A 16,947-nucleotide genomic window follows, 5' to 3' on the forward strand; every position below is an offset into this window, starting at 1 on the left:
ACCCCTCCCCCCTTGTCTTTCTCCCCGGACCTCCCGTCCCATGATCCTCTCATATCCCCTTTGCCTATCACCTGTCCAGCTCTTGGCTCCATCCCTCCCCCTCCTGTCTTCTCCTATCTTTTTGGATCTCCCCCTCCCACTTCCAAATCTCTTACTAGCTCTTCTTTCAGGTAGTCCTGACAAAGGGTCTTGGCCCAAAACGTCAACTGTACCTCTTCCTAGAGATGCTGCCTGGCCTGCTGCGTTCACCAGCAACTTTGATGTGTGTTGCATCAGTTACACTCAGCCAAGTCTATCAGGCAGGTCACGTCATTTGTTCACCTGCCGCAACATTCCTGAAAAATGGGGTCTACTCCCAGTTCTGCCAGGAGAGATCAAGTGGACAGAGAAAAAGATTCAAAAGACAAGCTCAAAATATCCCTGAAATGTAATACCCTCACCGATTCCTGCATTTCCTTGGCCCAAAGCATTCAGGTTGCAATTGAGTACCTCAAGTTCATGCATCAGAAGCCTGGCATAAATAGCAGAAGGAGCACAACAGCTCAAAAACCACCCAACAGGTCTTAATGATACAGAAATCTGTAGTTCCAACCTTCATCAGTTACCTCCAAACTCAAAACCAGAGGATGAAAGTCATCCCAAGTCCCAAAGGATTTCCCAATGCGAATTAGTCAGCAGGCCTAAATTAGAAAATCAGTTAGTTGTAGAACAGAATATTCTGCCATAGTACAAGTGTATGTGGCATGCCATCAAGATCACATACTGCAGGATGAAATACTGATAAAGCTGCAAACTCTACTCCAACTACAGAGGAGAAATAATTTATCTCCACAGATTAATGGACTTGAAATTTGATTTCCTTCAGTGACAAGGAAACAGATTGTCTGAGTTTTGTATACTGAGCTACCTGCAATACTTCGGATTGTGCTGTCGGACACTCGATTTGTGCAATACTCTGATCCCTCCAGACCAGGTATCAGTCCCAATGCAAGCTTTTGCCTTTGTTTGAAGCACTATTAAACTTTATACCATTCAAAAATATTCCTTGCCCATCAAGTGTGGCAATTAGTGAACACAAGAGCTAATGCTCCAGCTGACCAACTCTCCAGTTGAGTCCTCCTGTTAATGAGATGTCCTCATTTCTGCCACAGAAAAAAAAAATCAAATGCTGCAATCACTTTTGAAGCAGATGGAGGAAAAAAGATTAATATTTCACTAGAAGGATTAAAGAGATGGTTATACAATCCTTTCATTATCACAAGCAACCAAGTCTAACAGCAAAAAAAACTGCCAAAATGCTCATGAGTTGCTCTATCCATCAAGTTCTCTGGGTTGCTCATCTGAAACAGCTGGCTGTCCATCTGTTGCTACTGTTTTTGGATTGCAACAGGTTTTTGTCTTGTGCATCATTTTAGAGACCACATGGACCTCTCATTCTTTTTCATGGGCCAGACAGCAACTGCATGTACCTCAGACAATGACTTTGGATGGTTTATGAAACTGACTGACATTCCAGCTCTTAATTAGGGAATACCTGGGGGATTTCCCTTTCACCTGTTATGTCACTGCTGACATGATGGCATTACGGCAACACAAATCCAACGGTCAGACAATATCCTTACTTAGATTACCGAGCTACTCTCAAACCTTCACAATCCCCATACTCCTGATAAATAATACATACCAGAACTTCCCTTATGAAACACTAAACCACTTCAAAGCAGCCAAGGAAGATTTTATCACTAATACAAGGCCCATATTCCTTTCAAGCTTTCTTACCCATGTACCTGTTCAAGTACATTTTAAATGTTGTCAATACTCAACTGCTTCCTCTGGCAGCTTAGTCCATATACTTGACACCTCCCTGGGTGAAAAGTTGTCCCTCAGTTCCCATTAAATCTCAGTGCTCTCATCTTAAAACATATGCCCTTTAGTTTTTAGTTCTCCTTCCCTGGGAAGGAGACTGCATTCACATTATCAATTCCACTCAACTTTATGCACCTCTACAATAGAACTAATATTCCTAACTATTTATCTAGGAAGAAAGTCCTCGCCTGCCCATCCTCCCTGTAACTCAGGCCCAAGTCCAAGCAGGACCTTCTTAAATATTCTCTGCAGTCCTGTCTACATGCTCTCTGCTACTTAATTTGAACATCTTTCCCTAATGCGATACTCCCATACAAGCACAAGTTTTGAGTACTGAGTCGGGGTCACATCCCAGGAAAAAAGATTGTAACGGTTAGTCACTCACAGAGTAATACATGCAGCACAACAGGTCTTAAGATAAACTACCAAGTTAGCTAATCACTGTTGTCCAATCTATTTTACAAAGTACAGTTGGATGTCATTTTAGCAGCTAATATTTGAAATAACTCAAACTAAACAAATTTTGTAGTTCCTGTCAAACAGTATATATAAACATCCTATCTATGAACATCCAGCCATTGTAAAATGAAACACAAAATAGACAATTATTTACATGGGCCAGTAGACAGACTCCCTCGTCATATTTATATGTGCTTAAAGTGCCCTGAGCCAGTGCTAGAAGATGTGATTTGTTTGGGCAGAGTTGTTTGGGGGAGGCTTGACTAGCACGGGCAAGACAGGCCAAAGAGCCTTCTAAAATGATATACCAAAAGTAAACCATAATCTGCAGAGACAGATCAGGGAGAATTTTTTCTTCAACAAACATCTGACCATGACTTGAAATGGTGACTTGTACATGGCCTCCCCACCAGCCCACCCTGACAACACAACAGGAGCTGGCACCCTACACTGTCTCAGACAATAATGATTACCTAGCAACCTCCATTTTCACACATGGAACCGAAGAGGGAGCAGCATAACCCTCACCGCTATCCTGAAACAATACCCGATGTTGCACGTTGGTTAGACACATGACAGTGCTGCACCTGTCCTGTAAATACGGCCCCAGTAAGTTCTGGAGAACCACAGCTGGCACGCTGCTGCTATTGGCATGACACCAGTGCATGCTATCAGTTCTTAGCACCTCATAGTATGAGTCAATTTGACTGAAGAGGATCCCTTGGAGAAACAGAGAAATTAACATATCCACTGAAAAATCCAGGGTGCTTTCAAGCACGCATGAAGGCAAGGCTCATCATGGAGCTACTTCCTCCCAATGCTGTACAGTTGCCTGCCTGGATATGGCATGATTGCACAACTTGAGTCAGTATTTGGGGTGAAGTGTTCCTTAGCTGCCTATGGCATGGGGCATCTGCAATATAACCTATAGCCTTGAAAATCTTGGTGCAGGAATTCAATTTCAGAGATCACATAACCTCCAGTCTTCTAACACAATTTATTCAGCCTTAAGCAACATGAAAGCTGTCATCATAGCAATGCTTAATTCCACACACCATCAACATTCAATAACTCATGAGTTGTTTTTCTGCCAACAGATGCTGCCTAAAATTTTTCCAAACTTTTCTGTACTTAACTTCAACTTTTACACAGATTGCAATGTTACTTGTAACCCAGATATGATTTCCCATTTCTACTTTGTTAGCACTAAGAATCAGCGTCTAAGAATCTGGTTTTCTCCAGGGCACAATAACTAGAAATCCATCTTCTCTCTTTTTAATAAAATAGTACCAATTGTCACACCATGAGAAAATTCCAAGTCACCAACTCACTATATTCCTGCTATACACCAGCAGAAATGACATGGGAAAAATCCAAGCACATTCACTAATGATAATTCCAGCAATACAGGTTCAAATCTGGACAATGTAAAGTGCGCACATTCTACCAATGTATGTGCTCTGGATTCATGCCACATTTCAAAGATACGCTATTTGTTAAGTTAGTTGCCATTGTGAATTTTCCCTTGTCAAAGTGGGATGTGGGAAGTAAGGGAGGAAAGGGTAGAGCTGATGGGCATGCGAGAGAGAGGATGGGTTACAGGGAATTAACAGGCAGAATGGAACTTACAGGATTCATCTTTGCTGTAACCGAACAGGCCAAATCACTTCCTCCTTTTTCATAAGAAAATAAGAGAAAAACTTCAGAGCAACTTTTTCTGAGATACTTTCTAGAAATTTGCTCAAGGGTTTACAAGATGATACTGACCACAATTAATTGATTTATAAAATATAATTACAGTCCAGCCATTAACATGCACGCTATCTTCTGAACATCTTTACAAAAGAATTACCTTTGATCACCTTGCAGAAATCAGAGATGTGATTCTTTTTGGATGCGAGGGACCGTCTGTGCCTGTAGATCCGATGAACTTCTCCACTGAACGAGGAGTTGATTTTGTTTACAGGTTCAATTGACAGTAGATCATCACCGATCTGGATATATCCCAACTAAAAGTAGAAAAAAAACTGCTCACCAATTAGGAAAATGCCAGCACAGTTTCTCCAATTCCTGTACCAATTATGATTCTGCCAATTCCTGCATTAAAAAGGGTCATGACCAAAAAATTCCTAGTGGAGGTCCTCAATACAGAGAAAAATATAGAAGAATTCACATAAAAATATGCAGTGCATATCGCTTTTATTCAATTTGCCCTATGGCACTGGAACTTAACAATGCCTCTCAAACTAAGAAACCTTACATTTTAACCCCTCTTTCAAACACCACTTTGCTTGCTAGTTGTGCGTGAAATGTTCTATTAAAGCTGCAGAGAAGCTGCAAGACATTTTACTATGTTAAATATGCTATATAAATGCAGATTTGTTATTTCTGGCACAATGTAGAGGGCCAGACTAAGTCCGACTAGTCCCTGACCTCTGATGCAACCAATGAGAAGGTGATAATTTATCTACTGAGACATCACCTCGATATGGTCCCTCCCAGCCATGCCGCCACATAACTATTGCTTTAATCCTAATAACAGGACAATTGACAATGACCAATTAACCTACCAACCAGCATGTCGTTGGACTGTGGGAGGAAACCAGAGCACACAAAATTGAACTCAAATCAATGGTAAAGTGTTGTGCTAACCACCAAGCTGCCCATACTGTTACTGTTGAGACTTATAATACAAGTCTCAACAGTCACAGTAAAAGTTAAGTGAATATGGGAAAAGATTATAGAAACATGGAAAACCTACAGCACGATACAGGCCCTTTGGCTCACAAAGCTGTGCCAAACATGTCCTTACCTTAGAAATTACCCCGGGTTACCCATAGCCCTCTATTTTTTTGTGCTCCATGTACCTGTCCAGGAGTCTCTTAAAAGACCCTATCGTATTCACCTCCACCACTGTCGACAGCAGCCCATTCCATGCACTCACCACTTTGTGTAAAAAAACTTACCCCTGACATCTCCTCTGTACCTACTTCCAAGCACCTTAAAACTCTTTCTATGGTTTCCACATCCTTCCTACTGTGAGACGACCAGAACTGAGCACAGTACTCCAAGTGGGGTCTGACCAGGGTCCTATATAGCTGCAACATTACCACTCGGCTCCTGAACTCAATCCCACAATTGAAGGCAGCCAATGTACCGTATGCTTTCTTGACCACAGAGTCCACCTGCACAGTGGCTTTGAGTGTCCGATGGACTCGAACCCCAAAATCCTCCACATTAATACTATATTTTGCTACCATATTTGACCTACCAAAATGACCCACCTCACACTTATCCGGGTTGAACTCCATCCGCCACTACTCAGCCCAGTTTTGCATCCTATCAATGTCCCGCTGTAACCTCTGACAGCCCTCCACACTATCCACAACACCCCCAACCTTTGTGTCATCAGCAAATTTTCTAACCCATCCCTCCACTTCCTCATCCAGGTTATGGACTCTGGGCTTCCCAGTTAAAGTTAATACAATCCAGAGAGATTATGATCAAGTTAACTCTCCTAGTAAATCATGGTCTACAATTGTTCCAAGTATACATACCAAGACCAAACATCAATTCTCATCAACTCGGTGAAAATCACAGATGGGGTAGCCTGAAGGCCACCCTCAGGGAGGAGGAGCAACACCTTGTACTCAGTCTGGTTAACCTCCAACTTGATGGCATGAATAGAGACTTCTTCTGGTTAAAAAAAATCCCTCCAGACTCCTCCTCACTCTGGCCTTTTACCTCTTCTCACCTGCCTATCACTTCCCTTGGGTCCCCACCTCCTATGGTCCACTTTCCTCTCCCAGATTCCCTCCTCTCCAGCCCTTGACCTTTCCCACCCTCCTGGCTTCACCCACTTTCCAGCTAGCCTCCCTCCCCCCCAACCAACCTTTTGACTCTGGCATCTTCCCCCTACCTTCTCAGTCCTGGAGAAGGGACCCGGCTGGAAATGTTGACCACCTATCCAAATCCGTGGATGCTACCTGACCAGCTGAGTTCCTCCAGCATTTTGTGTGTGTAGCTTCGGATTTCCGGCCTCTGCAGACTTTCTCATGTTTACGTTGTTGTCCTATCACATCTGAAATTCTGTCTGCCCACTACCGTGGACCCCCATCAATTTGCCTTTCACACCAACAGATCAACATAGGACGCCATCTCCACGGCACTTCACTCTGCCCTGACCCACCTGAACAGCCCCAACTCTTACGTCGGAATGCTGTTCACTGACTTTAGTTCAGCATCCAGTACTGTGATCCCCACCAAGCTGAACGCCAAACTTCGCCAGCTTGATATCAGCTCATCCCTCTGCAATTGGACCTTGGACTTTCTGACTAACAGACCCCAATCAGTTAAGTTAGACAACCTCTCCTCCTCCAGTCTCACCCTGAACACCGCCGTGCCTCAAGGCTGTGTGCTGAGCCCTCTTCTGTACTCCCTTTTCACCTATGACTGCGTTCCTGTACATGGTTCTAACTCCATAATCAAGTTCGTAGACGACACCACGGTGGTTGACCTGATCAGAGGGGATGACGAGACAGCCTACAGAGACAAAATCCAGCACCTGGCAGCGTGGTGTGCCGACAACAACCTGGCCCTTAACACCCAGAAGACCAAGGAGATCATTGTGGACTTCAGGCATGCTAGGAGCCACATTCACATCCCTATCTACATCAGTTGTAGTGGAGCATGTATCAAGCTTCAAATTCCTTGGTGTCCACGTCTCCGAGAATGTCACCTGGTCCCTGAACTCCTCCATCCTGATCAAAAAGGCACAACAGCGCCTTTATTTCCTGCGGAGTATCAAGAAAGCTCACCTGTGTCCCAGGATACTGATGGACTTTTACCGCTGTACCATTGAGAGCATACTCACCAACTGCATCTCAGTGTGGTATGGCAATTGTCCCGTATCAGACTACAATGCACTCCAGCGTGTGCTGAAAACTGCCCAGCAGGTTATCAGCACTCAGTTACCCACCATTGAGAACATCTACCATAAACGCTGCCTGGGCAGGGCGAAAAGCATTATCAAGGATGCATCTCACCCTAACCATGGACTTTTTACTCTCCTCCCATCCAGTAGGCGCTACAAGAGACTCCGCTCCTGCACCAGCAGGCACAGGAAGAGCTTCTTTCCTGAGACTGTGACCCTGCTGAACCTCATATCACGGCGCTAAGCACTATTGCACCCATATTGTACTGTCTCAGTACTTTTATATGTGTGTGCTGTAGCACTTACTTTTTATTCACAGTTATTTTGTAAATAACACTATTCTTTGCATTTCTAGTCAGATGCTAACTGCATTTCTTTGGCTTTGTATCCGTACTCGGCACAATGACAATAAAGTTGAACCTAATCTAATCTAATCTTTAGTTGTGCACTAAAGCTCCCGGCAACCATTGCAAAGGTTATTGTGGGGGTGGAATGGGGGTAAGAGAGGATCCACAGGTTAGGAACCTGTTACCACAGGCCACGGAGGGCTGAGTCTTAGCTTGATGATGAATGTAAAAACGGATTTGTGCTGATGTATTTACTGTACATGTCATCTTGAATTAGTTTTAAAATTAAAAACACTCGGGTTAGTATTTGAAGACTCTAATTTCAAACGCCTCTGTCCTCAAATGCCTAATAATAATGCAACAAGGAAGCCTTTGCACGAATCAGAATATTCTCAAGTTTCGTCTTCCAGTTCCCAAAGTTTTGTTTGCAATCACCATCACTCTGCAAAAGTGACGGCATCCCGACTTTTCACTGCAATTAGTGCAGAAATGTCATAACACTTAACTTTACATAAACCGAGTGTGGTATGTGTAGCTCGGGGGAGATACAAAAACGAAAATACAGTTGTACTTCCGAAAAATGCTAATTAATTCGCCTTCTAAAAAAATCCAGGGCTAGTCTTCTATTACAGAGCTTCAAAGCCAGAACCGCACAGAGAACGGGACCAAAACAAATGCAAACTGCGCCGCGACCTCCAGCGACCTCTGAACAAAACATCTGTTCATGGGCAAGAGATGTTCGTCTCTGAGGTCGCAACACTAACGCAGCAGAGTATACATATTGTATTGCACTGCCTTCCCCACCAACCCGACAGCGCACTCCGGACCCATGCAGCTGAGAGTGGGCGTCGCTGGAGACACGTTGGAGCAGAGGCAAAGCCCGGGGTATTCCCCGTCCCTGACGCACGCTGTCAACGCAGGTGAAGACGGGGAGTCCGCATCTGTCAAACCTGCAAACTTCGGCCGATTCCTCAAAGCAACTGAAATTAACGCGAAACAAGTGGGCTCAGAGAAAGGGGTCCCCAATCCGAAACTCTACACAGAAGCTGTTTGACAAATTGAGTTTCTGTTATTGTTTCAGATTACATCTGTCGTTTTATTTATTTTCTGAAAGTAAGCAATCAATCGACTACCAATAATGTGAGCGTTTCTCTGTCAGGCATCCTGTATTAGGTAAAGTCGCAACCACCTTTCAACTGGAGTTGGAATCAGTATTCGGGAATCTATGCGACGGTTTTTACCCCCGAATAACTCGCATTCAGGGACCGGTATCCTTGTCTGCTCCGTTATGTCACAGCACCCCGTTACAGGACGCACACCTGAACTCAGTCATCCCGAAACTACTCCCAAGCCTTCGCCTTTACCCAGGGTAACTGCCCTTCTAGCCCGCGTAGCGACTGTCTACATGACGAGAACATTGGGACCGCTCCCAGCAGCATGCAGAGTCAGGATGGGCCGAACGAGTTGCGACAGAAGGTGCGAAGGACCATTACCAATCCCTGGCAGGTGCTTAGGGAGGCGAAAGAGCGGTGGCGGTGGCGGACGTGGCCGCTGTAGAAGCAATGGTGCTCGGTGGGGAGACGGCCGATACCTCGGCCCCGCTCCTCCACGGTGAAAGCCGGCGCCAAGAAGCGAAGCCCGCGCCTCAGCGACAGCACCAGCTCGGTGCCCCAGGCCGGCAGCGCCAGCTGGAGGTGCTCCCCGGTCCGGCCCGCTCCTGCCCCGGTGCCCAGGCTCCGTGGAATGGTCAGCTCGGCGGCCGCTGCAGGGAGAGCAACAGGGGCAAGTTACAAGGTGCCGGGGAGAGAACAAACAACGGCGGGGGGGGAGGAGTGACCTGGGCGGACGGGGGACGGGAAGGAGTGAGTGACCCGGTGGGAGGGGGGGACAGGGGGAGTGAGTGACCCGGGGGGGGGGGGGGAGAGTGGGGGGAGAGTGACCGAGGGGGGGAGAGTGACCCGGGGGGGGAGAGTGGGAGGGGTGAGTGACCCGGGGGGGGGGAACAGTCAGTGAGTGAGTGAACCGGAGGGGAGGGAACAGTCAGTGAGTGAGTGAGTGAACGGGGGGGGGAGGAAACAGTCAGTGAGTGAGTGAACCGGAGGGGGGGGGAAACAGTCAGTGAATGAGTGAACCGGAGGGGGGGGGGAGAGAGACAGTCAGTGAGTGAGTGAACCGGAGGGGGGGAAACAGTGAGTGAGTGAGTGAACCGGAAGGGGGGGAACAGTCACTGACTGAGTGAACCGGAGGGTGGGGGGGACAGTCAGTGAGTGAGTGAACCGGGGGGGGGCAGTCAGTGAGTGAGTGAACCGGAGGGTGGGGGGGACAGTCAGTGAGTGAGTGAACCGGGGGGGCAGTCAGTGAGTGAGTGAACCGGGGGGGCAGTCAGTGAGTGAGTGAGTGAACCGGAGGGGGGGGGAAACAGTCAGTGAGTGAGTGAACCGGGGGGGGGGGAGAGAGAGAGACAGTCAGTCAGTGAGTCAGTGAGTGAGTGAGTGAACCGGAGGGGGGGCAGTCAGTGAGTGAACCGGGGGGGGACAGTCAGTCAGTGAACCGCGGGGTGGGGGAGGGGGAGAGAGACAGTCAGTGAGTGAACCGGAGGGGGGGACAGTCAGTGAGTGAACCGGAGGGATGGGGGAAACCAGTCAGTGAGTGAGTGAATCGGAGGGAGGAAGTCAGTGAGTGAGTGAAACCGGAGGGGGGGGGGACAGTCAGTGAGTGAACAGGAGGGGGGGGGACAGTCAGTGAGTGAGTGAACCGGAGGGGGGGGGGAGAAACAGTCAGTAAGTGAGTGAACCGGAGAGCGGGGAGACAGTTAGTCAGTGAGTGAACCGGGGGGGGGGGGGGAGAGAGAGACAGTCAGTGAGTGAACAGGAGGGGGGGGACAGTCAGTGAGTGAGTGAACCGGAGGGGGGGGGGAGAAACAGTCAGTAAGTGAGTGAACCGGAGAGCGGGGAGACAGTTAGTCAGTGAGTGAACCGGGGGGGGGGGGGAGAGAGACAGTCAGTGAGTGAACGGGGGGGGGGGGGAGAGAGAGAGTCAGTCAGTGAGTGAACCGGAGGGGGGGCGGGAGACAGTCAGTGAGTGAACCGGAGGGGGGGTCGGGAGACAGTCAGTGAGTGAACCGGAGGGGGGGGGCGGCGGGAGACAGTCAGTGAGTGAGTGAACCGGAGGGGAGCGGGAGATAGTCAGTGAGTGAGTGAATCGGAGGGGGGGCGGGGGGGAAGACAGTCAGTGAATGAACCGGAGGGGGGGGCGGGAGACAGTCAGTGAGTGAGTGAACCGGAGGGGGGGGGCGGGGGGAAGACAGTTAGTGAGTGAACCGGGGGGGGGTGGGGAGGAGAGACAGTCAGTGAGTGAACTGGAGGGGAGGAGGAGAGACAGTCAGTGAGTGAACTGGGTGGGGGGGGAGACAGTCAGTGAGTGAACTGGGTGGGGGGGGGGAGACAGTCAGTGAGTGAACTGGGTGGGGGGGGGAGACAGTCAGTCAAGTCAGTGAGTGAACTGGGGGGGGGGACAGCCAGTCAGTGAGTGACCGGAAGGGGGGGGACAGTCAGTCAGTGAACCGGAGGGGGGGTGACAGTCAGTGAACCGGAGGGGGTGGGGAGACAGTCAGTCAGTGAGTGAACCGGAGGGCGGGGGACAGTCAGTCAGTGAGTGAACCGGAGGGCGGGGGGACAGTCAGTCAGTGAGTGAACCGGAGGGAGGGGGGACAGTCAGTCAGTGAGTGAACCGGAGGGAGGGGGGACAGTCAGTGAGTGAACCGGAGGGGGGGGACAGTCAGTGAGTGAACCGGAGGGGGGGGGACAGTCAGTGAGTGAACCGGAGGGGGGGGGACAGTCAGTGAGTGAACCGGAGGGGGGGGGGGAACAGTCAGTCAGTGAGTGAATCGGAGGGAGGGGGGACAGTCAGTCAGTGAGTGAACCGGAGGGGGGGACAGTCAGTGAGTGAGTGAACCGGAGGGGGGGGGGACAGTCAGTGAGTGAGTGAACCGGAGGGGGGGGGAACAGTCAGTCAGTGAGTGAACCGGAGGTGGGGGGGGGAACAGTCAGTCAGTGAGTGAACCGGAGGGGGGGGGAGAACAGTCAGTGAGTGAACCGGAGGGGGGGGAACAGTCAATCAGTGAGTGAACCGGAGGGGGGGGAGAGACAGTCAGTCAGTGAGTGAACCGGAGGTGGGGGGGGGGGGAGACAGTCAGTCAGTGAGTGAACCGGAGGGGGGGGGGAGACAGTCAGTCAGTGAGTGAACCGGAGGGGGGGAACAGTCAGTGAGTGAGTGAACCGGAGGGGGGGGGGAGAACAGTCAGTCAGTGAGTGAACCGGAGGGGGGGGGGAGAACAGTCAGTCAGTGAGTGAACCGGAGGGGGGGGGGAGAACAGTCAGTCAGTGAGTGAACCGGAGGGGGGGGGGGAGACAGTCAGTCAGTGAGTGAACCGGAGGGGGGGGGGAACAGTCAGTCAGTGAGTGAACCGGAGGGGGGGGGACAGTCAGTCAGTGAGTGAACCGGAGGGGGGGGACAGTCAGTCAGTGAGTGAACCGGAGGGTGGGGGGGAGACAATCAGTCAGTGAGTGAACCGGAGGGGGGGGGAACAGTCAGTCAGTGAGTGAACCGGAGGGGGGGGGGAACAGTCAGTCAGTGAGTGAACCGGAGGTGGGGGGGGGGAGACAGTCAGTCAGTGAGTGAGTGAACGGGGGGGGGAACAGTCAGTCAGTGAGTGAACCGGAGGGTGGGGGGAACAGTCAGTCAGTGAGTGAACCGGAGGTGGGGGGGGGAGACAGTCAGTCAGTGAGTGAGTGAACGGGTGGGGGGGAAACAGTCAGTCAGTGAGTGAACCGGAGGTGGGGGGGACAGTCAGTCAGTGAGTGAACCGGAGGGGGGGGGAACAGTCAGTCAGTGAGTGAACCGGAGGGGGGGGGGAGAACAGTCAGTCAGTCAGTGAGTGAGTGAACCGAGGCGCAGGGGGAACCGGAGGGATGTAAAATGCGGAGCTGGCGGGCAGGAGTAGACGAGGCGGGATCTGACCGGGAGCCCTGGCGGCCAGAGCGGTACCTGGGCCCGAGCAGTGCAGCAGGAAGACGGCCAGCGCCAGGCGCGACAGCGAGCAGGGACCCATCGTCCGGCCGCCGACAATGGAAGCAGCTCCTTGCGGACGCTCCAAACCCTCGGCGCCCCGCCGGCCCCGCCCATTGGTCGCACCTCAACCCGGACCTCACTCAGGACACGCCCATTGGTCCTCCCTGGCCCCGCCTCACTTGGCCCCGCCAGGATTCGTGCCGCTCCATTGGCCGAGCCTGAGACAACGTGGGCAGAATATTGCGATCTGATTGGCTCCCATGGCCGTCGGTGACGGGCGGGGCGGATCCGGCGGCCGCAGGTCCCTCCAGGTCGGCTGACGGAACCGCCCCCAGACGCCCGCTGTTTACCATCAGTTACCGTGTGGTCAGCGGAGGCTTGGTCAGCCTGTTGTGTCGGTCAGGGACGGCCGGGTGTCAGTGAGCTCCAGAGGTCAAGGGTGGTCAACGAGGACATCGGGGGTAGGGAGTTGTCGCAGGGTCAGGGGTAATTTGTCTAGAATGGGACCGCCTTCATTTGAAGCCCGAACTCACCCTCCGAAGTACCCGGCGCGGGCAGTCTGACCCCAGGTCTGCGTTTGACACTTGTTCTGTGTGTCCGATACCAGCAGAGTGGACCCTGTGAGCCACCCAGACTTGCTCACTCGCTCTACATCACAGGTGCGGGCGCATGGATTTTCTTATTTTTAAAAAAAACTTCTGTACAAGGCTGCAAGCACGCCCGCATCGCTGGGGCATTACAAATCTGTTTTTAATTTCGCCAGAGCTCTATAAACACTGAAACGGGTTAGCGGTAGGGCAGCTGGTGCCGGGAGTCACGCTTCAGTCTCCAGACTGGCTCTGAGGCGTTGATCACGTCAAGTCGGGGCATTTGAGAAGAGGCAGAGCCCACTTTAGGACCACAACCCCACGCCTCGAGCAAGAAAAAGTGGTAAACGGTGCAAGGTTTTAACAAGATCACGGACGTATCTTTCAATATGGTTTCCAACTATTTGCTCGGAATCCAGTTGCGTCGACGAACTTTCCTTTGCGTTTTGTTTTTCTTCTCGTGTCCGATTTCACCCTCACCCTTCCCTTCACTCTAATGTCTCTCCCAACACTCATTCACTGTTTTATTCCTTTCATTCCACAATAATTTACTTTGCTCCCCTCCTTGGCGACCCTCAGTCATCATTTTCTTATCCTCTGCTGACAGTACCTCCGCCGGCTTCTCTGGAGAAAGTTCTCACCAAGGTCCGTAAGGACCTATAAAAAGTATTCATCCCTTTGGAAGTTTTCATGTTTTATTGTTTTACCACAGTGAATCACACTGGATTTAATCTGGCTTATTTGACACTTCAGCAAAAACTTTTGTGTCAAAGTGAAAACAGATCTCTACAAAGTGAACAAGTTAATTACAAATATAAAACACAAAGGAATTGACTGCACAAGTATTTGTCTCCTTCAAGTCAACGTTTAGTAGATGCACCTTTGGCAGCAATTACAGCTTTGAGTCTGTGAGGATAAGTCTCTATCAGCTTTGCACATCTGGACACCGCAATTTTTCCCCGTTCCTCTTTACAAAACTGCTCAAGCTCTGTCAGATTGCATAGGGGTCATGTGTGAACAGCCCTTTCAAGTCCAGCCACAAATTCTCCATTGGATTGAGCACTGAACTCTGACTTGGCCACTCCAGCACACAAATTTTGTTGTTTTTAAGTTATTCCTGTGTAGCTTGAGCTGGAAAAAAATCTTCTCCCAAGTCACAGTTCTCTTGAAGACTGCATCAGCTTTTCTTCTAGGATTTCTCTGTATTTTGCTGTATTAATTTTATCCTCTACTTTCACAAGCCTTCTAGAGCCTGCTGCAGTGAAGCATCCCCACAGCATGATGCAGCCACCACCATGGTTCATGGTAGGGATGGTGTGTTTTTGATGATGTGCGGTGTTTGGCTTTTGGTCTGATGGCCAAAAAGCTCAATTTTGATTTCATCAGACCATTGAATCTTCTTCCAGCTGACTTCAGAGTCTCCCATATGCCTTCTGACAAACTCCAGCTGAGATTTCATGTGTTTTTTTTAGTAGTGGCTTTCTCTTTGACACTCTCCCATAAAGCTGCAACTGGTGAAGCACCCGGGCAACAGTTGTTTGTGCAGTCTCCCCCATCTCAGCCACTGAAGCTTGTAACTCCTCCAGAGTTGTCATGGGTCTCTTGGTTACCTCCCTCACTAGTCCCCTTCTTTTACGGTCACTCAGATTTTGAGGATGGCCTGCTCTTGGCAGATTTACAGCTGTGTCATATTCTTTCCATTTCTTGATTATTGGCTTAACTGTACTCCAAGGGATATTCAGTGTATTGGGAAACTTTCTTGTATCCCTCTCCTGACTTGTGCTTTTCAATAACCTTTCTGTAGAGTTGCTTGGAATGTTCTTTTGTCTTCATGGTGTAGTTTCTGCCAGGATACTGACTCGCCAACAGTTAGACCTTCCAGATACAGGTGTATTTTTTTACTACAATCAATCAAAGCACCTTGACTGCGTGCAGATGATCTGCATTTAACTAGTTAGGCATCTTCTAAATCCAATTGGCTGCACTAGTGATAATTTGGTGTGTCATATTAAAGGGAAGGTGAATACTTACGTGGTCAATAATTTCTTGTTTTATATTTGTAATGAATTTGTCTTTCCAGGTGGTGATTTCCTGCCTCCCAGCACCCATCTGTGCTGTAATTCTCCCAATTACTTTAACTCTAAACCCCAGGATGCTTGAACCCACTGTTAGGTGAAAGGCATCCTTTCTGATTACTCTGTCCAGACCCCTCAAAGTTAATTAGCAATATCGCTGTCTCCTCCATTCCAAGCCCAACCTGGGTTAAGTACAGGTGCTGAAAATCTGAAGCAAAAATTCTGCAAGTCAGGCAGTAACTCTGAGGAGAGGAACAGAGTTAACATTTCTGGGAAATCACCATTTGTGAAAACTAGGAAAAGATAGAAAGTAATTATTTTGGAAATTATAGGGATAAACCAAGTGATTACAGACCACAAACACAAGAAAATCTACAATGCTAGAAATCCAAAGCAACACACACAGAATGCTGGAGGAATTCAGCAGGCTAGGCAGCATCGATGGAAGAGAGTAAACAGCTGGTGTCTTGGGCCAAGACCTTTCATCAGGACTGGAATAAAAAGATGAGAAGTCAGAGTAAGAAGATGGAGGAAGGGGAGAAATAAGTACAAAGTGGTAGATGATAGGTGAAACTGAGAGAGCAGGAAGGGGTGAAGTAAAGAAGGGAGTGAAGTCGATTGGTGAAAGAGATAAAGGGCTGGAAGAAGGGGAGTCTGAGGGAGAGGGTCAAAGAAAGGGTAGGAGGAGGAACACCAGGAGGAGGTGATGGTAGAGTAAGGAGGTGAGGTGAGAGAGGGCAATGGGAATGAAAATGGTGAAGGAGAGGAGGGGGAGCAAATACTGAAAGTTTGAGAAATCAATGTTCACATTCTCTTTTCCATAGATGTTGCATAGTCTGCTATGTTCCTGCGGCATTTTGTGTGTGTTAATTACAGAACAATCACTCTAACGTCAGTGATAGGGAAATCATTGGGAAAAAATCAGAGGAATTGGATTAATTTACACTTGAAAGGGCTGGGATTGATCAGGGATTGCTATGCAGATCCTGTTTGACTAAAGACTTAAAAATATATTGATGAGAGTCATACATTTGATGTCAACTACATGAGCTTGAGTAAGGTCTTCGACAAGATCTACGTGGATGGCTATTCCAAAAAGTTAGTGTCCATGGGATTCAAGGCAAGTTGGCAAATTGGATCCACCATTGACTTGATAATGGGAAACAGAATTATGGTGAAGGGTTGCTTTGTGACTGGAAACCTGTGACTGGTGTACCATAGGGATTGAAGCTCAGACAATTGCTATTTTCCATATTAATTAATGATTCAGATAGAATAATAGTGATCAGCTGGTAAGATGGGCAAAGCAATGGCAGATGGAATTTAATCCTGATAAATACTATCGGTGCATTTTTGAAGGTTTCATAAAGGTAGAATATATACAAGATAGGACAGATGAGTTGGGGAGTATTACTGATCAGAGGGACCTTGGTGTAAAAGGCCATAGATTCGATAATATGGTAGATGGATGGTGGAGATATTGGCCGTGATTAGTCAGAGTATAGATATAAGAGAATGCAACTCATGGTAAAACTTGATAAAACTTTGGTTAGATCACAGACAGAGTGTTCTGTAACTTAAAAACATAAAACTAATTAAAAGAGAAACAT

At 48.7% G+C, this 16,947-nt stretch overlaps 1 protein-coding gene across 3 annotated transcripts in view; it reads right to left on the reverse strand.

The window, feature by feature from the left end:
• adamts17 (ADAM metallopeptidase with thrombospondin type 1 motif, 17) overlaps positions 1 to 12,775 on the reverse strand; it is a 435,095-nt gene extending 422,320 nt beyond the window's left edge. For 2 of the 3 annotated variants that reach the window (XM_063065786.1, XM_063065787.1), the window contains exons 1-3: positions 12,652 to 12,775; positions 9,099 to 9,367; positions 4,178 to 4,334 (exon numbers count right to left, since the gene is read on the reverse strand). In XM_063065786.1, the coding sequence (XP_062921856.1) occupies positions 4,178 to 4,334; positions 9,099 to 9,367; positions 12,652 to 12,715 (490 nt within the window). In that variant the 5' untranslated portion in view covers positions 12,716 to 12,775. Of the gene's footprint in view, positions 1 to 3,954; positions 3,980 to 4,177; positions 4,335 to 9,098; positions 9,368 to 12,651 lie in introns of those variants that run through there. The other variant, XM_063065788.1, reaches the window with a different exon arrangement.
• Between the last annotated feature and the right edge of the window lie 4,172 nt (positions 12,776 to 16,947).

The sequence above is a fragment of the Mobula hypostoma genome, chromosome 13 (assembly GCF_963921235.1).
Source record: "Mobula hypostoma chromosome 13, sMobHyp1.1, whole genome shotgun sequence".
Classification (NCBI taxonomy): domain Eukaryota; kingdom Metazoa; phylum Chordata; class Chondrichthyes; order Myliobatiformes; family Myliobatidae; genus Mobula; species Mobula hypostoma.